The sequence below is a fragment of the Aquarana catesbeiana genome, linkage group LG02 (assembly GCF_042186555.1).
Source record: "Aquarana catesbeiana isolate 2022-GZ linkage group LG02, ASM4218655v1, whole genome shotgun sequence".
Lineage (NCBI taxonomy): Eukaryota > Metazoa > Chordata > Amphibia > Anura > Ranidae > Aquarana > Aquarana catesbeiana.
The window spans coordinates 580,882,704-580,905,258 of NC_133325.1; the positions used below are offsets into that span (position 1 = coordinate 580,882,704).

Below are 22,555 nucleotides of genomic sequence, written 5' to 3' on the forward strand. Positions count from 1 at the left end.
GTGTAACAATATGTCCGCTTACCCCCTTCTTAGTGTATTCTTACTATGGAGGAGTGCGGGGTGTAGCAAGATGGCGGCGACGGAACATCACTTCCGTTAAAAAGTCTGACGGGTCGCCTAATCTGACGAAACACCGCCCGACATCTTGCTTGCGGAAGCCAACTCCATAGTCACTGGACCTTCCGCCATCTTACTGAGGAGAAGGCGTGGCCGTTTTTTTTTCTGTTGCAGTTGATTGGAAGTGAGGGGAGATAGGTAGAGCTAGGAAGTCGTAGTGGTGAGGTCCCCTCATTTGTCGCTATACGGAGCTAAACAGGAGACAAACTAAGAACATTCTAGACTATTCTGATGATTGGCTGAAAACCACTTCTTGCAGCGTTAGTCGTTAGCCAATCGTCTTTTACTTCGGACCATAGAGTATTAGAAACGACACTTCCGGTCGCGCTTCTAGAGCGCCGTTGGGTAACTGTAGCAACGGCTGTAGCGTAGTAGAGTGATTGCAACGATTGGCTAGACTGGTGGTAGGAGGGGCGTATTGGGGGCTTCGCGGAAGCTGTGCAGCGTGTGTTAGACTGAGCAGGATGGCGGCGAGCGGGTGTGCAGATGACGAGCGCTTTGACTCGATGTTACTGGCTATGGCTCAGCAGCACGAGGGCGGCGTGCAGGAGGTGAGCGCTGTCTATACTCCGCACTCCTCTCTCATTAGCAAACCCCTACTTCATAGATCTCAATACACTCATTGATGTAAAGAGAGCCATGGTCACAGCATTGCAATACAATATATATATTAACTTTTTTTTTTTTTTTTTAACCATCCAATATAAACTTGGAAAATCTCCTTTAGGCCCCATTCACATGTAGCGATTTGGAATCACAGGTAGAATTCTGCCTGTGTTTCGAAAATCGTGATGAGACACCCGTTTGGGTGCCATTTCTTCTTAATGGTACCTCAAATGTGGTGCAATTTTGCTGTGTGAAAAAGTTAGGCAAAAAGATGCAGCAGCTCCTTTTTGTGTGACAAACACACAAAGGGCAGGTTGTTCAAATGAATGGGCTGCCCCGAGTGTGTCACGTGTAAATGGGACCCCCCCCCAAAAAAAAAAAAATCGTAAGAGGATAAGCTTCTTCCCACTACACAAAGTGTGAATGGGGCCTTAATGTTGTGAGTTTTGCCTGCCTGCTGGCCATCTCACCATGACTTCCTGCATGGTTTGCGGCTTCTCCTCCTGATGTTTACTTTCAAGGTCTAAGGACTACATATCCCATGGTACTTTGCTACCGAAACTCCTCCTCAGCATCTCTGTAGAGCAGAAGGCAGACTCTGTGAAATGTGTGACACAGCAGTGCCTACACGCAGGACATGGTGAATATGAGTCACAGTATTTAAAGTAAATATATGGGGATTTTCACAAAGGGTTTACAAACTATAACGGGGGTTGCCCACGACCTGCTCTGGGATGGTGGGGCTGCAAGCCCAGATTGCAGGTTGCTGACCCGCCATCCTAGAGCATCAGTGTTGTGTCTAGAGCCAGCGAAGGAAGCATGCAGCTGTGGATGGAGCATAACCGTATAAGCCAATGCTCCCTTTATAGTGCTGGGACAGTAACATTTCTACATCAGGCGCCCAGTGATTTCTGCAGAAAGGACGATTCCTGGAGATCACAAAGTGAAGGCTCATTAAAGTGTTACTAAACCTAGTAATATGAAAATAGTTAATCCGCCCCCCACAGCTTATAAATCTTATTTTGTACATTAAAATATTGCCACTAGATATACCTTTTGGAGCTCATCTGTATCACCACTGTCAGTGATAAACTGCAGTTTCTCCAGTGCTGAGAGTTCAGGTAGGAGGAGATTTCCACTGCAGCATGTATACACGCCCATATGTGTGATGTCAACATCATGTGACCTGGCTAGTTCATCTCAACAAGGAAATATTTTCTACAGCATAAAAGACACAACTGAACATGTGCAGGTCGGGTACCCTGCCTATGTTAGCTGGCCTATCCCAGATAAGACCGTGCAGGAGGGGAAGGATCTGAGTATACAGGATAAAACAGCCTTTTTACACAGTGCAGAGGATTAACCTCATAACTTCCACAGTGAGTATAACAATCACGCTATGCTGCATATACAGACTAATTTTACTGTTGGGGGTTTAGTAACACTTAAGAGGTCATTTTATGAAAATGACTGTTTGTGTGTGTGTGTGTGTGTATATATATATATATATATATATATATATATATATATATATATATTAATTACACACACACACTCGCTCTCACCAGCCACTTTATTAGGTATAGCTGTTCAATTGCATGGTAACTCAAATTGCTAATCAGCCAATTACATGGCAGCCACTCAATGCGTTTAGGCATCTAGACGTGGTAAAGACAGCTTGCAGAAGTTCAAACCAAACATTAGAATGGCGGAAAAAAGGGGATTTGCTTTGAACATGGCATGGTTGTTGGTGCCTGACGGCTGGTCTGAGTGTTTCAAAAATTGCTGATCTACTGGGATTTTTAGAAGATTGGAAACACCTTGCCTGGTCTGATGAGTCTCAATTAGGGCTGAAACAACTAATCAATTAATCGGCAACTAATCGATTATGAAAATAATCGATTACTATTTTCATTATCGATTAATCGGCAAGTAACATAATGGGGTTAAAAAAAAACTAAAATTAGTCCTTTATAGTACAAAAAGAGTAAATAATTGCTACTGTAAATATTACTTTCACAGTTCTACAGTAATAAAATTAACCCCTTACAGTAGTGATTATCTGCTTTTTTTGTACTATAAAGGGCTCGTTTTATTTTTTTAACCCCATCATGTTACTAAACGTCTTAGACCTGGTTCACATCTGTGTTTTTTGGTGCTTTTTGCAGAAACGCACTACAGTTCATTTACATGGTTTCCTATGGGACACGTTCACATCTATGCTTTTTTTTAGCCACTGCGTATTTGGAAAGGGTCAGGGACTTTTTTTAACGCAAAACTGTGCTTTTTTGGTTCAATACACTTCAATGGAGAAGCTGCAGAAAAGCATGTAATGCGTTTTTGCAGCAATTTGTGTTTTTTAACCACTTAAGGACCGCCTAACGCCGATTTACGTCGGCAAGGCGGCACGGGCAGGCAAAATCACGTACATGTACGTGATTTGCCTCTCGCGGGTGGGGGGTCCGATCGGACCCCCCCCCGGTGCCCGAAGCGGTCCCGTTCTGTTCCCCGGCGATCCGAGATGAGGGGGAGGCCATCCGTTCGTGGCCCCCCCCTCGCGATCGCCGCCGGCCAATGGGAACACTCCTTTGCTGCTGTATGCTAAACAGCAGCAAAGGAAATGATGTCATCTCCCCTCGGCTCGGTATTTTCCGTTCCAGCGCCGAGGGGAGAAGACATCAATGTGAGTGCACAACACACTACACACACAGTAGAACATGCCAGGCATACAAAACACCCCGATCCCCCCCCCGATCGCCCCCCGATCCCCCCCCAATCACCCCCCCCCCCTGTCACAAACTGACACCAGCAGGTTTTTTTTTTTTTCTGATTACTGCATAGTGTCAGTTTGTGACAGTTACAGTGTTGGGACAGTTAGTATTACCCCCCTTTAGGTCTAGGGTACCCCCCTAACCCCCCCTAATAAAGTTTTAACCCCTTGATCACCCCCCGTCACCAGTGTTGCTAAGCGATCATTTTTCTGATCGCTGTATTAGTGTCGCTGGTGACGCTAGTTAGTGAGGTAAATATTTAGGTTCGCCGTCAGCGTTTTATAGTGACAGGGACCCCCATATACTACCTAATAAATGTTTTAACCCCTTGATTGCCCCCTAGTTAACCCTTTCACCACTGATCACCGTATAACCGTTACGGGTGACGCTGGTTAGTTTGTTTATTTTTTATAGTGTCAGGGCACCCGCCGTTTATTACCTAATAAAGGTTTAGCCCCCTGATCGCCCGGCGGTGATATGCGTCGCCCCAGGCAGCGTCAGATTAGCGCCAGTACCGCTAACACCCACGCACGCAGCATGCGCCTCCCTTAGTGGTATAGTATCTGATCGGATCAATATCTGATCTGATCAGATCTATACTAGCGTCCCCAGCAGTTTAGGGTTCCCAAAAACACAGTGTTAGCGGGATCAGCCCAGATACCCGCTAGCACCTGCGTTTTGCCCCTCCGCCCAGCCCACCCAAGTGCAGTATCGATCGATCACTGTCACTTACAAAACACTAAACGCATAACTGCAGCGTTCGCAGAGTCAGGCCTGATCCCTGCGATCGCTAACAGTTTTTTTGGTAGCATTTTGGTGAACTGGCAAGCAAGCACCAGGCAGCGTCAGGTTAGCGCCAGTACCGCTAACACCCACGCACGCACCGTACACCTCCCTTAGTGGTATAGTATCTGATCGGATCAATATCTGATCCGATCAGATCTATACTAGCGTCCCCAGCAGTTTAGGGTTCCCAAAAACGCAGTGTTAGCGGGATCAGCCCAGATACCTGCTAGCACCTGCGTTTTGCCCCTCCGCCCAGCCCACCCAAGTGCAGTATCGATCGATCACTGACACTTACAAGGCACTAAACGCATAACTGCAGCGTTCGCAGAGTCAGGCCTGATCCCTGCGATCGCTAACAGTTTTTTTGGTAGCATTTTGGTGAACTAGCAAGCACCGGCCCCAGGCAGCGTCAGGTTAGCGCCAGTACCGCTAACACCCACGCACGCAGCATACGCCTCCTTTAGTGGTATAGTATCTGAACGGATCAATATCTGATCCGATCAGATCAGATCTATACTAGCGTCCCCAGCAGTTTAGGGTTCCCAAAAACGCAGTGTTAGCGGGATCAACCCAGATACCTGCTAGCACCTGCGTTTTGCCCCTCCGCCCGGCCCAGTCCAGCCCACCCAAGTGCAGTATCGATCGATCACTGTCACTTACAAAACACTAAACGCATAACTGCAGCGTTCGCAGAGTCAGGCCTGATCCCTGCGATCGCTAACAGTTTTTTTGGAAGCTTTTTATTGAACTGGCAAGCACCAGCGGCCTAGTACACCCCGGTCATAGTCAAACCAGCACTGCAGTAACACTTGGTGACGTGGCGAGTCCCATAAGTGCAGTTCAAGCTGGTGAGGTGACAAGCACAAGTAGTGTCCCGCTGCCACCAAAAAGACAAACACAGGCCCGTCGTGCCCATAGTGCCCTTCCTGCTGCATTCGCCAATCCTAATTGGGAACCCACCACTTCTGCAGCGCCCGTACTTCCCCCATTCACATCCCCCAACGAAATGCAGTCGGCTGCATGAGAGGCATTTTTATGTGCTCCCGAGTACCCCTACCCAACGAACCCCCCCAAAAAAGATGTTGTGTCTGCAGCAAACGCGGATATAGGCGTGACACCCGCTATTATTGTCCCTTCTGTCCTGACAATCCTGGTCTTTGCATTGGTGAATGTTTTGAACGCTACCATACACTAGTTGAGTATTAGCGTAGGGTACAGCATTGCACAGACTAGGCACACTTTCACAGGGTCTCCCAAGATGCCATCGCATTTTGAGAGACCCGAACCTGGAACCGGTTACAGTTATAAAAGTTAGTTACAAAAAAAGTGTAAAAAAAAAAAATATATATATAAAATAAAAAAAATAGTTGTCGTTTTATTGTTCTCTCTCTTTTTTTACTGTATTCTATTCTGCAGTGTTTTATTGTTATTGTTATTGTTATTGTTATTGTTATTATGTTTTATCATGTTTGTTTTTCAGGTATGTAATTATTTATACTTTATTGTTTACTGTGCTTTATTGTTAACCATTTTTTTGTCTTCAGGTACGCCATTCACAACTTTGAGTGGTTATACCAGAATGATGCCTGCAGGTTTAGGTATCATCTTGGTATCATTCTTTTCAGCCAGCGGTCGGCTTTCATGTAAAAGCAATCCTAGCGGCTAATTAGCCTCTAGACTGCCTTTACAAGCCGTGGGAGGGAATGCCCCCCCCCCCCCACCGTCTTCCGTGTTTTTCTCTGGCTCTCCTGTCTCAACAGGGAACCTGAGAATGCAGCCGGTGATTCAGCCAGCTGACCATAGAGCTGATCAGAGACAAGAGTGGCTCCAAACATCTCTATGGCCTAAGAAACCGGAAGCTACGAGCATTTTATGACTTAGATTTCGCCGGATGTAAATAGCGCCATTGGGAAATTGGGGAAGCATTTTATCACACCGATCTTGGTGTGGTCAGATGCTTTGAGGGCAGAGGAGAGATCTAGGGTCTAATAGACCCCAATTTTTTCAAAAAAGAGTACCTGTCACTACCTATTGCTATCATAGGGGATATTTACATTCCCCGAGATAACAATAAAAATGATTTAAAAAAAAAAAAAAATGAAAGGAACAGTTTAAAAATAAGATAAAAAAGCAAAAAAATAATAAAGAAAAAAAAAAAAAGCACCCCTGTCGCCCCCTGCTCTTGCGCTAAGGCGAACGCAAGCGGCGGTCTGTCGTCAAACGTAAACAGCAATTGCACCATGCATGTGAGGTATCGCCGCGAAGGTCAGATCGAGGGCAGTAATTTTTGCAGTAGACCTCCTCTGTAGATCTAAAGTGGTAACCTGTAAAGGCTTTTAAAGGCTTTTAAAAATGTATTTATTTTGTTGCCACTGCACGTTTGTGCGCAATTGTAAAGCATGTCATGTTTGGTATCCATGTACTCGGTCTAAGATCATCTTTTTTATTTCATCAAACATTTGGGCAATATAGTGTGTTTTAGTGCATTAAAATTTAAAAAAGTGTGTTTTTTCCCCAAAAAATGCGTTTGAAAAATCGCTGCGCAAATACTGTGTGAAAAAAAAAAATGAAACACCCACCATTTTAATCTGTAGGGCATTTGCTTTAAAAAAATATATAATGTTTGGGGGTTCAAAGTAATTTTCTTGCAAAAAAAAAAAAACTTTTTCATGTAAAAAATAAGTGTCAGAAAGGGCTTTGTCTTCAAGTGGTTAGAAGAGTGGGTGATGTGTGACATAAGCTTCTAAATGTTGTGCATAAAATGCCAGGACAGTTCAAAACCCCCCCAAATGACCCCATTTTGGAAAGTAGACACCCCAAGCTATTTGCTGAGAGGCATGTCGAGTCCATGGAATATTTTATATTGCGACACAAGTTGCGGGAAAGAGACAAATTTTTTTTTTTTTTTTTTTTTTTTTTGCACAAAGTTGTCACTAAATGATATATTGCTCAAACATGCCATGGGGATTTGTGAAATTACACCCCAAAATACATTCTGCTGCTTCTCCTGAGTACGGGGATACCACATGTGTGAGACTTTTTGGGAGCCTAGCCGTGTACGGGACCCCGAAAACCAAGCACCGCCTTCAGGCTTTCTAAGGGGCGTGAATTTTTGATTTCACTCTTCACTGCCTATCACAGTTTCGGAGGCCATGGAATGCCCAGGTGGCACAAAACCCCCCCAAATGACCCCATTTTGGAAAGTAGACACCCCAAGCTATTTGCTGAGAGGTATAGTGAGTATTTTGCAGACCTCACTTTTTGTCACAAAGTTTTGAAATTTGAAAAAAGAAAAAAAAAAAAAGTTTTTTCTTGTCTTTCTTCATTTTCAAAAACAAATGAGAGCTGCAAAATACTCACCATGCCTCTCAGCAAATAGCTTGGGGTGTCTACTTTCCAAAATGGGGTCATTTGGGGGGGGTTTGTGCCACCTGGGCATTCCATGGCCTCCGAAACGGTGTTAGGCAGTGAAGAGTAAAATCAAAAATTCACGCCCTTAAAAACGCTGAAGGCGGTGATTGGTTTTCGGGGCCCCGTACGCGGCTAGGCTCCCAAAAAGTCCCACACATGTGGTATCCCCATACTCAGGAGAAGCAGCTAAATGTATTTTGGGGTGCAATTCCACATAGGCCCATGGCCTGTGTGAGCAATATATCATTTAGTGACAACTTTGTGCAAAAAAAAAAAAAAAAAAAAAAAAAGTGTCACTTTCCCGCAACTTGTGTCAAAATATAAAATATTCCATGGACTCAATATGCCTCTCAGCAAATAGCTTGGGGTGTCTACTTTCCAAAATGGGGTCATTTGGGGGGGGGTTGTGCCACCTGGGCATTCCATGGCCTCCGAAACTGTGATAGGCAGTGAAGAGTGAAATCAAAAAGTTACACCCTTAGAAATCCTGAAGGCGGTGATTGGTTTTCGGGGTCCCATACGCGGCTAGGCTCCCAAAAAGTCCCACACATGTGGTATCCCCGTACTCAGGAGAAGTAGCTGAATATATTTTGGGGTGCAATTCCACATAGGCCCATGGCCTGTGTGAGCAATATATCATTTAGTGACAACTTTTTGTAAATATTTTTTTTTTTTTTTTTTTTTGTCATTATTCAATCACTTGGGACAAAAAAAATAAATATTCAATGGGTTCAACATGCCTATCAGCAATTTCCTTGGGGTGTCTACTTTCCAAAATGGGGTCATTTGGGGGGGTTTTGTACTGCCCTGCCATTTTAGCACCTCAAGAAATGACATAGGCAGTCATAAACTAAAAGCTGTGTAAATTCCAGAAAATGTACCCTAGTTTGTAGACGCTATAACTTTTGCGCAAACCAATAAATATACGCTTATTGACATTTTTTTTACCAAAGACATGTGGCCGAATACATTTTGGCCTAAATGTATGACTAAAATTGAGTTTATTGGATTTTTTTTATAACAAAAAGTAGAAAATATCATTTTTTTTCAAAATTTTCGGTCTTTTTCCGTTTATAGCGCAAAAAATAAAAACTGCAGAAGTGATCAAATACCATCAAAAGAAAGCTCTATTTGTGGGAAGAAAAGGACGCAAATTTCGTTTGGGTACAGCATTGCATAACCGCGCAATTAGCAGTTAAAGCGACGCAGTGCCAAATTGGAAAAAGACCTCTGGTCCTTAGGCAGCATAATGGTCCGGGGCTCAAGTGGTTAATCTGCCCAACAACAAATTGGCCAAAAAAATGCAAAAACGCAAATTGCAGAAAAATCACATGTGCAAAAATCAAAAAGCACTGCAGAAACAGATCACAAGCAAACTGCATAGGTGTGTACCGAGCCTTATGCTGGCCACACGGATCAATTTTCAGACAAGAATATTCAGACGAAAAATCTTTATACATTCGCTGAATGAAAGAATGTTGTTTGAAATTTTCACTTGCTTTTAACATTTCTGTTTAAAATGAATGTAATCTCTGAACGAAAATCACATACACTGTCTGAAAATTCTTTTGACCAAGAAGTTTTCTATTATTTCCAAATTTTCACTGTGGTTAAAAATGAACGTCAATTTGACCCCACTAACGATTAGAAAATCGAAAACTAACGTTCTTTAAATTACATTTTTTTTTTTTTTTTTTTTTTTTTTTTTTGAAGGAAGACTTTGTTTTTTTAATACAAAAATGTGATCTCTGAGTCTGATATTTACCAGATTTACTCTCTAATAGTATATACAGTATATGTTTTCTGTCTGTTATTCTCAGAGTGGATTAGAGATTTTGCTCCCTAACCATATGGTTGGTTATTTATATTTACCACCGCATAGAGATGTTTAAGAATAAATTGCCTTTTTTTTTTTTAAAAACTTTACATATTAACTAAATTATACACCACACTTTTATTTTTTTATGTTATTAACCAATTAATCGAAACAATCGGCCAACTAATCGATTATGAAAATAATCATTAGTTGCAGCCTTAGTCTCAATTTCAGCAGGGACATTCAGATGGTGGGGTCAGAATTTGGCATAAACAACATAAAAGCATGGATCCATCCTGCCTTGTATCAATGGTTCAGACTGGTGGTGTAATGGTGTGGGGGGATATTTTCTTGGCACATTTTGGGCCCCTCAGTACCAACTGAGCATTGTTTACGTCTCACAGCCTACCTGAGTATTGTTGCTGACCATGTCCATCCCTTTATGACTACAGTGTACCCATCTTCTGATGGTTCCTTCCAGCAGGATAATGCACCATGTCACAAAGCTCAAATCATCTCACCACTGGTTTCTTGAACATAACGATGAGGTCACTGTACTCAAATGGCCTCCATAGTCACCAGATCTCAATCCAATAGATCACCTTTGGGATGTGGTGGAACGGGAGATTCACATCATGGATGTGCAGCCGACAAATCTGCAGCAACTGCGTGATGCTATCATGTCAATATGGACCAAAATCTCTTGTTAAATCCATGCCATGAAGAATTGAGGCAGTTCTGAAGGCAAAAGTGGGTCCAACCCGATACTAGCAAGGTGTACCTAATAATAAAGTGGCCGGTGAGTGTATATAGCAATGGGCATATCTATTCTGCAATGGTTACTAGGCTGTTTTCAAACTGATCTGCAGGTGCAGTGCAATGCACCTGTGGTCTACCTGCACTGAGCCATAGATTTCTATTACCTGCGGTTTCAGCGCACTTTCTGAAAGTGCACCAAAGCTCCTGAATGTAGGAGTTTTGGTGTGCTTTCAGAAAGTGCACTGCACCTGCAAGTTATAATAGAAGTCTATGGCTCAGTGCAGCAAAGCCACAGGTGCACAGCCTTGAACCCACAATGTGGGTAAACCGCAGCACATTAGTACAAAAGCAGGCTTTTAGGGGGCTCAGGACAGTAGGGGCTCATTTATATGTGTGGTTGGGGGGGCTGTAAAACCCCATGGTTTATTAAGGTCCACAACTTGTTACCAAATCACTTAAGTAGCCCTTGCTCTTCAAAATGTTGAGCACCCCTGCATGACAAGATAGATTAGATTTGATAGATGTAGGCTAGAAAAGATTGAATATATAATTTTACAATGTGTTCTTGGATACCTTTTAAAAGTAGAACTAAAAGGTACATTTTTTTTTTTTCTTTCATTTTGGATAGCGTATCCAAAATGAAAAAGCCCTAACCCTTATCAGTGTTTTCCCTTATCGTCTTTCAGGACAGCACATGAGAGAGAGGCTCCACCCACTAGGAAACAGGAAACACAAACTCCACCACATTTTAAAAGGAGGCTCCTCTCCACAGCTCGTCAGTTTTTGTGTTTCCTCCGGCAAGGGAACACCTAGTAGGGGCCAGGGTCTCTTATGGTGCTATCCTGAGAGGCCAGGCTGCCTACCCCACCATACCTATCTTTTTCCTCCAGAGAGTCCGATCCTCCCACACCGCGCCACAGGGTTGCTGGTAAGTGGGCTCCTTTTTTCTCTTTCTTTGCTCATGATGAGCTGGACCGTTCTTGGAGCCGCTCCTTAGGCGGCGGCAGCCGTTCGCGGGCTTTTTTGAAACCGCGTGTCGGCGTTACTGGCCGCCGCCATCTTGGAAGAGTACAGACTCGACCGGTCGGAAGTGAGGTATCCGACGAGGGGAAGGCGCTAGGAACGGGCGCATCATTTCCGATCGGAAGTGGCGCAGAGGAAGAAGGGAGGAGCGGTCCTGGTGCCTATATTCCGGTTCCGGTCGGGCGCAACGGCGTTTTTTGACTCCGGAACCGACGTTCGTAAGAGCCACCGATCGGTGCAGCACCACTATGGATTCTGTGGCAGCTGCATGTGGGACAGGCACAGGCACCAGCAAGGCCCAGGTAAGAGGCTATAGTGAATATCCTGGTTACTTTGGTGCCCCTCTCACAAATGTTTTTTTCCCCCTTGGTGGCTGGGGCCTGTCTGGGCACATGGGGTTAACTGTTGTTCCTCCTGTGCACCTGTGGTGAGTCCGTTAGGAGGAAGCTTTGGCTTAATGAATGCTGGTGTTTTTTCTCTTTTGTCATTTTTTTCTGGCAGGCTAAGAGCTCTGAACCAGCCATTAAAAAGAGATGCCCCTCATGTAAAGCAAAGTTACTGGAGGGTTGGAAGAAGACTTTATGCCAAATTTGCATTGACTCCTTAGTCAAGGAAGAGGCTTCTTCTGCGTGCAGCGACATAATCGCATCAGTTAAGAAAGAGCTAGATGCTACTATACAGGCTTTTCGCTCTTCTCTTGTAACACCAGCATTAAGTCAGGCAACTACCTCAGACCCCTCTCAGGACTCACACTTAACCCCAACGGTAGAGGCTGAGGCTGGCCCAACTACCCAAAAGGGGTATTCCCCCTCATACTCTGGAGAAGAGGAGGAGGAGGATGAGGAAGAGGCAGATGCACCTTCTAGATACAAACTGTCCTTGGAACAAGTAGACAGTCTGTTGAAAGCAATTTATGCAACATTGGGAATGGAGGAAGAAAAAAGAGAATTATCGCTGCACGATAGAATGTATGAAGGGCTTGGTGAAGCATCAGGTCGCACTTTCCCTGTACATTCGGTAATCTCGGAGACCATTAAAAAAGAATGGGCTGACCCAGAGAGAAAACCCTTTTTCCCAAGAGCTCACAAGAGGCGTTTTCCATTTAATGATAATCCTGAGTCACTTTGGAATAAAGTCCCGAAGTTGGATGCAGCTTTTTCCCAGGTATCTAGATCAACAGATCTGGCATTCGAGGACATGGGTACTTTGAAGGATCCTATGGATAAGAAGGCGGACCAACAGCTTAAAAAAGCCTGGCAGTCCATTGTAGGGAATCTCAAGCCTGCTATGGCTATGACCTGTGTCTCCAGAAACATGGAGTTCTGGCTGAATCAGCTAAAAGCACATATTATAGCTGATTCACCCAAACAGGAGATTCTAGATTCCTTCCCAACCCTTATAGCAGCTGTAGCATATATTTCTGACGCCTCTGCAGATTCTATAAGAATGTCAGCTAGGTCAGGGGCCCTGACCATTGCAGCCAGGAGAGCGTTGTGGTTAAAGACATGGCCTGGGGACGCAGCTTCCAAAAATAAGTTATGCGGAGTGCCATTTTTGGGAGATCAGCTTTTTTGGTCCTGATCTAGAATCTATTTTGGATAGAACAGCTGATAAAAAGAAGTCCTTTCCGGTTAAAAAGAAAAAGCAGCCAGTTAGGCGGTTTTTTCGACCTCAAAAAAATCAGGAAAGGAGTAACAGGCCCCAAGAAAAAAGGAGTTGGGCGGCGCAGAGAGGAAAAGGCAAAGGGAATGTCCTTTTCAATCCTCCTACGCAGGCCAATAAGACACAATGACTTGGTGGTGCCTGTGGGAGGAAGGCTTCAAGAATTCCTTCCTCTCTGGGCAAACATAACAAAAAACCCGTTTGTTTTGGATTCAATAGCCCAGGGTTACAGGATAGAGCTGTTGAACCTTCCTCCAGAGAGGTTACTGCGTAACAAATTTGCCAAAAGACACAACAAAAGCCCTAGCCATGAAGAACCTGTTAGGGGATCTGATAAAACAGGGGGTTGTGGTTCAGGTGCCTCCGGAGGAAGTTTGCCAAGGGTTCTACTCCCATATTTTTCTGATAAAGAAACCATCAGGAAGCTTTCGGCTCATCCTCAATTTAAAACCGCTAAACAGGTCAGTCCAATACAGGCGATTCCGCATGGACTCCATCTTTTCGGTAAGAAATCTCTTAGTCAGAGGATGCTTTATGGCATCAATCGACTTAAGGGATGCGTACCTGCATGTACCTATAGCTGTTCAGTCCCAGAGATATCTGAGGCTGGCAGTAAATATGGGGAGGGAGGTTTTGCACCTTCAATTCAGGGCCCTCCCGTTTGGTCTATCTTCCGCCCCTCGAATATTTACCAAAATTATGGCGGAAGCCCTAGCTCCCCTCCGGCTACAGGGGATTGCAGTTATCCCTTACCTGGACAACCTCCTTTTCTTTGCCCCTTCCAGGGAAGGGTTACAGGAGGATCTGATCAAGGCTCGCAGTCATCTGGAGGCCTTAGGTTGGATTATAAACATCCAAAAATCAAATTTCAATCCAGCACAAAGAGTCCAATTTCTGGGGTATCTGATAGACTCAGTGGATCAAAAGTTTTTTCTTCCAGAAGAGAAGAAAGTGAAGGTATTGCAGGCAGTATCCAGCCTTCAGACGAACCTGGAGGTATCAGTCAGAAGGATTATGTCAGTACTAGGAACCTTGTCCTCAACCATGCCGGCCATTCAATGGGCCAGACTCCATTTCAGACCCCTTCAGAGTTTTCTCTTAAAGATCTGGGATCACAGTCCAGAAGCTTTAGACTCAAAGGTAAGGCTTCCCACCAGGGTAAAAAGGACCCTTTGGTGGTGGAGAAATCAGGCAGTGCTGTCAAGGGGTTTACTCTGGTCCTTCCCAACAGAGAGAAGGATAACGACAGACGCCAGCAGTTGGGGATGGGGAGCACACTGGGGTCAAGACATAGCTCAGGGAGTTTGGTCCCCAGTGGAAGCAGGAAGGTCATCAAATTGGAGGGAGTTAAAGGCAGTCGCTTTAGCCTTGGTTGCCTTCTCTCCAAACCTTCGGGCGTCCCATGTGCAGATATTGTCAGACAACGCCACCACGGTGGCATACCTGAACAAACAAGGGGGCACAAGGAGCGGGACTCTTCTATTGCTATCTTCAGAGATCCTAGAATGGGCAGAGAGTCATCTACTTTCCCTGTCAGCTGTACATCTCAAGGGCACGCTAAATGGAGTAGCAGATTTCTTGAGCAGACAAAGGATTCAGGAGGCAGAGTGGAGTTTGAATCCAGAAATATTCACTCTAATAACCCAGAAGTGGGGATGCCCGCAGGTGGATCTATTCGCATCAAGAGAAAATGCTCAGCTCCCTCAGTTCTTCTCCCTGCACCGAGACAACGGATCGATAGGGATAGATGCCCTGGCACATCCTTGGAATTTCCAGCTGGGTTATGCCTTCCCCCCTTTTCAGCTAATTCCTTTAGTATTGAGGAAGATACAGAAGGAGAAGGTGTCGGTAATCTTGATCACCCCGTACTGGCCAAAAAGGGCCTGGTTTTCCTCCATTCTACTAATGTCAGTCAAACCTTTCTGGCAGCTTCCCCTCAGACAGGACTTACTACTTCAAGGTCCAGTGTATCATCCGGATATAGCAAGACTAAGTCTCACTGCTTGGTATCTGAGGAGCAGCTGTTGAAAAACAAGGGTTTGTCAGAGCCTCTAGTATCTACTTTACTGGCTAGTAGAAAGAAGGTGACTAGAGATATCTACGCTAAGGTTTGGAAAATCTACAACTCCTGGTGTCGCTCGGCAAACCGAAATTTAGAAGATATTGTGTCGGTTCTGGAATTTCTGCAGAAGGGGGTGGACAAGGGGCTGGCAATCAGCACTCTTAAAGTACAAGTGGCTGCCCTAGGAGTATACCTGGATCAACCTATTTCCTCAGTTCCGTTGGTCACGAGGTTCTTTAGGTCACTTACTAGATCCAGACCAGTTCCCAATAGACACTTTCCAAAATGGGACTTGACAGTGGTTTTACAAGTACTCACAAAAGATCCTTTTGAACCATTACAGTCAATCTCGTTAAAGAATTTAACTCTAAAGACGATATTCTTAGTTGCAGTTACGACTGCGAGAAGAATTGGAGAACTTCAGGCTCTTTCAGTTAAGGAGCCCTTTATGTCAATTTACCCAGACAGGATTGTGCTTAGAACAGATCCTGCGTTTTTACCAAAAGTGGCATCAGTCCATAATAGGTCGCAGGAAATCATCCTGCCAACTTTTTGTTCAGATCCTTCAGGAAGTAAGGAAGAATTATTTCATAAGTTAGATGTAAGAAGAACCTTATTACATTACTTAGAGAAAACAAGGGACTTCAGGTCTTCGGACTCTTTATTTGTTCTGTTTTCCGGCAACAGAAAAGGAAGGAAAGCTTCAAAGGGATCAATTGCCAGATGGTTAAGAATGGCTATTTCAGAAGCTTATGTCCAGTCGGGGTTGTCTCCTCCTCAGGGAGTACGAGCACATTCTACCAGAGCTCTAGCCACTACATGGGCAGAAAAAGCTGGTGCCACCCCAGACCAAATTTGTAAGGCGGCTACGTGGTCAAGTTATCTTACGTTTGTCCGTCACTACAGATTGGATCTTCTGTCGGCTGGTGATCAGGCATTTGGCAGAAAGGTCCTGCAGGCTGTTGTCCCTCCCTAGTTGGTAAGTCTCGATTATCCTCTCATGTGCTGTCCTGAAAGACGATAAGGGAAAATTCAAGTTAGACTTACCGGTAACTTGTTTTCCATGAGTCTTTCAGGACAGCAGCAACCCGCCCTTCATGTTTATATATACATATTTATACGTATATGGAAGTGTGTGTGTGTGTATATATATATATATATATATATATATATATATATATATATATATATATATATATATATATTATATATATGCTGTGAATTAACCGTATTATGCTTATGTGTTCCAGCTTGGGCCGGAGGTACTCTACTACAACTGACGAGCTGTGGAGAGGAGCCTCCTTTTAAAATGTGGTGGAGTTTGTGTTTCCTGTTTCCTAGTGGGTGGAGCCTCTCATGTGCTGTCCTGAAAGACTCATGGAAAACAAGTTACCGGTAAGTCTAACTTGAATTTTCCCTATGAGAGATGTCTTAACTGGTCCGACACAAGTCGGTCCGACTTTGAAAATGTTCCCTGCACTACTTTGGTCTGACTTTGATCCTACTTCAGCCCATTGATTATAATTGTAGTCGGATCGCCATCTTAACTGACCTGACTTTGGCATATGACTTGTGCTCTGAGGATCTTGAAGGGGAACTCCACGCCAAATGTAAAAAAAAAGGCATGGGTTCCCCCTCCAAGAGCATACCAGGACCTTTGGTCTGGTATGGATTTTGAGGGCAACCCCCACACTGAAAAAATGGCATTGGGGGTAACCCCCAAAATGCATACCAGACCCTTATCCGAGCACACAGCCCAGCAGGCCAGGAAAGGGGTGGGGAGGAGCGAGCGCCCTGTGTGAAGTGGGGAGAGTTCTCAGAACTCTCTTCACTGAGTGCTGCAGCTCAGCTCTCCGACCCCTTTTTTCTGAACTCTCAGACAAGCTTATAAATTAAGTACTTTGAATGGAGGAAGAGAAGACTGCAGATAGACAGCTACAAATTATGTAGGAAAATTGTTTCATCCCTGTATCACCTGAGGCCAGTCATTTCACTGGGTATATGTAAGAGTTTACAACCACTTTTAAGGCCCCTTTCACACGGGGTGGACTCCACTAGCTCAGCGGGGAATCACTTCGTTGATCCCCTGCTGAGCAGGCAGATGACAGGTCCGTCTCTGCTCACTGTGCAGGGATGGACCTGTCAGAGCCCCGCTGTTCTCTATGGGAAGATCGGATGAAAACGGAGAGCCTGTTCATTTTCATCCAATCCGCTGGACAGATGGCAAACGTATCGCCATCCGTCTGTTTTCAGCTGATCTTGTCGGATCGGATGGTAGGAGGGTGTCAGCGGGTGGCCCGCTCAGATCCGCCTGAAAAACGGACAGGGGAATCTTTGCGGCTGATTGTGTGAAAGGGGCCTAAAGCTCCTGATTTAATAAGCCTGTAATAGGAAACAAAATGGGGCTGCCACTGCTTACCATCTCCTGGCTTGGGCTTTAAATGGGTTAAGTCCCATTTAAGAATTGCTAATGACTTGCCTTCTTGCCCCTGTGGTTTCTAGATCATGGATTTTGTCATACTATATATAATATGCCATGCCTCTTTATACTGATAAATAGGGATGCACCGATACCACTTTTTTTAACACCGAGTACCAATACTTTTTTTGCAAGTACTCGCTGATACTAATTACCGAGACCTATTGCCTGGGAAGAGTAGGTTTGGATGGGGGGGGGGTGTTAGGGGTGTTGGGTGAGGGCAGGGGAGGAGGGGGGAGTAGAGGGATAAGTAAGGGCAGGGTAGTTGAGGGTGGGGTGAAATGGGGATTGTGGGGTAGGAGAGTTGGGATGGGAATAGGCTGTGATCGCTGTGGAAAGAGGATGGGGATGGGGAGGGTCATTGGGAGACTTTCTCTTAAAATAGTGGACACTCAGAATACCATTTCTACAGTATATGCCAGCAGTGCAAATCACAGGGCTTGCAAATGAATGTTAACCCTCAATCCTGCAAAGCAAAGTCAATAGTCCAAAGCTGACAGTCTCTGAAGCAGATAATTAAAAGGAAAAGCAAAGAAAATGGACTTTGTAGGCACCAATTATAAAAATATATATATGAATTTTTATTGTACACATAATACAAAAAACACATGTTAAAACATTGCAAAATAAGGTGCCAAAGGCTAGCTAAGTCTCTCAGGTCATAGACCCCAGAGACACAACCCTTAAAACAAGTACATATCCCTACAGTGTAGTATAATGGACAACAAACTTGGTTAGCTCTACATGTTTCACAATTGAATGCTTCTTCAGGAGCTTGTTTGATTAGTCTTAGATGAAACAATTAAATAGTAATTCTGATAAATGCTCAGTATAAAACGAGCTTTTAGATTGTAGAACTGTGCTTGATAATAAACATCGTCACTTCTTATAATGGTGGTTTATATATAGAGTCTTTATATCAAACATAGAGAGTGTTCACTTCAAGGAACTAACAGTAGAAAAGGGAAGCTAGATTTATTTTTATTTATTTCAGGTACTTATATAGCGCTGTCAATTTACGCAGCGCTTTACATATACATTGTACATTCACATCAGTCCCTACCCTCAAGGAGCTTACACTCTAAGGTCCCCAACTCACATTCATATATACTAGGTACAATTTAGACAGGATCCAGTTAACCTACCAGCATGTCTTTGGAGTGTGGGAGGAAACCGGAGTACCCAGAGGAAACCCACGCAGGCACAGGGAGAACATGCAAACTCCAGGCAGGTAGTGTCGTGGTTGGGATTCAAACCCTTCTTACTGCTAGGTGAAAGTGCTATCCACTACACCACTGTGCCGATGGAGGTTTATCTGCAGCGGCACAGTAAGTTTGGCTGATGCCAGGTAAGAGCCATCAGAGAGTATGGAGTAGTAGGTATGAATATGTCCCACAAATGCAAAATGCCGTTTGGGAGAGGTAGCCTTGTTTTAGAGGCTTGTCTCTGGGGTCTATGACCTGTCTGAGAGAGACTTAGCTAGCCTTTGGTGCCTTATTTTGCAATGTTTTAACATGTGTGTTTTTTGTATTGTGTACGATAATTCATATATATATTTTTATAATTGGTGCCTACAAAGTCCATTTTCTGTGCTTTTCAATTTAAATATACTGATATTTTATCTAAAAAAATTCCCACACATCCATCCTGTGCTGGAATTTGGTGCTGCTTTTTTTGACTCTGAAGCAGATAAGAGTAGCTGAGTGATTTACAGGATTTCCCCACATAAGTACGATAACTCCAGTCACTGTATGTAACATCCTTCACTGCTGTCTCAGCCGGCATGTGATAGTTCCGCACCAGTCATCAAAGACCCCGAGAAGTCCAGCAGTTACCTTGCATGGAAACAGGCAGAGGAGAACCATCCACTGCGAAACTGGACACTGCTAGGAAGCTGGAACAGGATGAAGTCTGACAGTAATGCATCTATGTATTTTCAATGTTAGGCAGGTAGCAGGCAGCGGCTCTCAGTTACGGGACATAGCTTAGATCCATAAGACACTGGGACACAGTTAACTTTCCAGGGCAGGTATGCTACTGCTCTAAACCCTGCTGCCGGAGGGGAGGAGGAGGCGGCGTCCCGCCCACCAGCTGAAGACCTGGTATCTGTTTCCAGTATCGGTGCATTTCCGCAAGTACCAATACTCACAAAAATGCCTATTATCGGTATCGGTACAACCCTACTAATAAAGTCACGTTCAGTTTAATAAATTGGACCAAATCTGCTACATGGTAGTTATAAAAAAAAATATACTGCGTAAATACAGATTTCTTAGTACTTTTTTTTTTTTTTTTTTTTTTTTTTTTTTTTTTTAGGTGTTCTGGATCCTGTGCATAAATCTAAATCCTTTTGTCTTACTATATTAATGAGTCCCAATTTTGCACTTACAGAACATGAAATGTAAATTTGTTAAAGCGTAACAAATGGAAGGCTGTGTTTACCTGCATGGGGTGGCACAGTTGTTCCGTGCCAGCAGTCCCATTGCTGCACAGACGCTTCACTCCCAATTTACGTTAGTGGGACTACCTGCATGGGGGGTGCATGTAACAATTATGCATCCCCTTGCGGGTAAACATGGCTCTACACGGGTGTACGCTTTGAACAAGGCCTTGGCAGCTATGCCTGCTGTTTTTTCATGCATCACACTCCTCATTGTTTGTTTTCACTTTGAGATGACTTGTTGCAAAGCCTTTAATTTGTTCAACCCTTACATTTGTATTCTCCTAACAAAGCTTCAGAATATAGTATACTGAATGTATTGTAGCTTTATTATTTATTCCACAAAAGCTAGTCTTGTCAGTGCATGTTTGTGTACAATTTTACCTATTTTTGTTCTCTTATACAGCTTGTAAACACATTCTTCAGTTTCCTAAGGAGAAAAACTGACTTCTTTTTGGGGGGTGAAAGTGGAGCAGCTGAAAAGGTAAGATGGCTTAGAACTGTAGCTATTGTGGTTCTTAAAGTGGTTCTTCACCATTTGAAAAAAAGATACTGTAGCTGCTGACTTTTAATAAAAAGATATTCACCTGTCCAGGGATCCAGCGCTGTGCTCACCCGAACAGGTTCTTCGCAAGTCTTCGGGTCCATGGCGCTGGCATGTTTTATGTGGGCAGCTGGCTGTGATTCCTTGTGGCCTCACAGTCAGCTGCCCACTGCCCTTTGTGAATGGTCCTGCAACCTTCTGGGAACTCTGACATGTCCCAGAAGGTTGCGGGAGCTTGTGGAGGGAGGAGACCATCTGGTGGGTCACCAGAGAACACCGGTACCTGCTCGCCCTTACAAAAAAAGTGACATAACAGGGAGAGGAGGGCATAAAGCGAAGCTCAGCTTTATCCACTTCCTGTCCGGCCATGTATTAAAGTGGCTGGACGCGACAAGAGGTAATGCAGGCTTCCTGCATTAGCAGCTTGTGCTCAGCTCCTTTTAGCGTACAGTGGCACACTGTTTTCGCAGTGTGTCTCGGATACAGCAGATCGCAGAGTACAGGGCCAGTGAAATTGGCCCTGTACCATGTGATCACTATGAGCAATCACAGTTGTAAACAATAGCTGCAGCCTTTGAATGGTTTCACTGTGAAAGGGAACTGATTGCTTGCTATAGCCATCAGGACTGTAGTAAGCAATCAGTAAAACAACAAAAAAAAACACTGATTACCCTCCACATCCCAAACAAGTACAGTGTCACTATGGTGACATTGTACTGCTCTCACTATTGAACAGAAACATTGACTGCTGCTCTGATGACATTGTATGCCCGTGCAGCAACCATTGTCTGTGATGAATAGCCACAGCAGTGCAATGTCACCATAGTGACACTGCACTGTTATGGTGACAGTATCTTAAAGGGGGGGCCACCTATCTATCGTTTTTTTCACAAACTTTTCTTCTCAGCATTACATACTCACATATTGTGTGTAATATGTCCGCCTGTGTCAGATTTCGTCGGAAAGAATAACTTATATTATTCACTGCAGGCGGTTTCCATCTTCATTGTGGGCAGTTGAAGCCCACAAGCATTTATTTCCTGGATGTGGTGAATGCTGTGCTCTCAGCATTCACCGCTCGTTCCCGCACATGCTCAGTGGCATCCTGGGAAGCCTGAGACTAGCTCCCAGGAGTCTGGGAGAGGCTAGAAACACGCCTACTCCCACGGGAGGAGAACCAGGAAGTGCAAAGAAGAATAGAAAAATAAAAGGTAATTACAGCGTTTTAAATTTTTTTAAATGGCATGTCAGCATCTAGGCAAGGAAGAGAATACATACAGATATTGTTCAAAATTTGGGTGGAACCCCGCTTTAAAGTGTGTGTGTGTATGTATGTGTGTGTGTGTATATATATATATATATATATATATATATATATATATATATATATATATATATTATACACACACATATATACACACACTTTTTATTTATTCTTTGTGGTGATCATGTACAATGGCTGGCTGCTCTGATATAACGGTGTGGCAGTGTAGCCAGCCATTGCACAAGATCACTGCCACAGAATGTCACCAGACCATAGCATCAAGTCCCAGTATCACCATAAGGCCTCGTTCACATGTGCGGTGCTCTCTAAAGAGCAATACATGTTCAGATCGCTTTTCGGAAAGCATTTGACAGGTAGAGAGGAGGTGTTTTTATCACCTCCACATGACCTGCTTTAAACCCTTGGACCTTGCACAAGCACACCTATTCGCTTGAATGGGTCACAATCAGCGGGCGCTACACCTTCCAAAAGTGACGGGGTATAATTCCTGGCCCGACTACCAAGCAAAGCATCACAGCTGCAGCATGTGTACACCCCTGGCCTCTGCTTCTAAAGGGGGGAGTGGTTTGGGGATGGTAGTACCGCTCAACCGCAAGGTTCTACTGCCCCCCATCCTTTGAACAAGTACTAATAGTACAGAAAGTCATTGTCCCAGTCGCCACCACACCAGTCCCAGTATCAGCATCTCTGAAGATTGATTTGTGTGCATCCTGCCATCGTATTAAAAAGAATGGAAGGGACAATTGTTGATGCAGGAGGGCTCAACTGCAAGGTTTTACAACCCCCCATGTCTG

General features: G+C 44.2%; 1 protein-coding gene across 2 annotated transcripts in view; it reads left to right on the top strand.

Moving 5' to 3' along the window:
• The first annotated feature begins 448 nt into the window (after positions 1–448).
• The window catches only part of NUDC (nuclear distribution C, dynein complex regulator), a 73,526-nt gene continuing 51,419 nt past the window's right edge, over positions 449–22,555 (top strand). The window contains exons 1-2 of one of the 2 annotated variants that reach the window (XM_073616170.1): positions 449–668; positions 20,339–20,416. In XM_073616170.1, coding sequence (XP_073472271.1) covers positions 582–668; positions 20,339–20,416 — 165 coding nt within the window. In that variant the 5' untranslated portion in view covers positions 449–581. The remainder of the gene's footprint in view (positions 669–20,338; positions 20,417–22,555) is intronic. The other variant, XM_073616171.1, reaches the window with a different exon arrangement.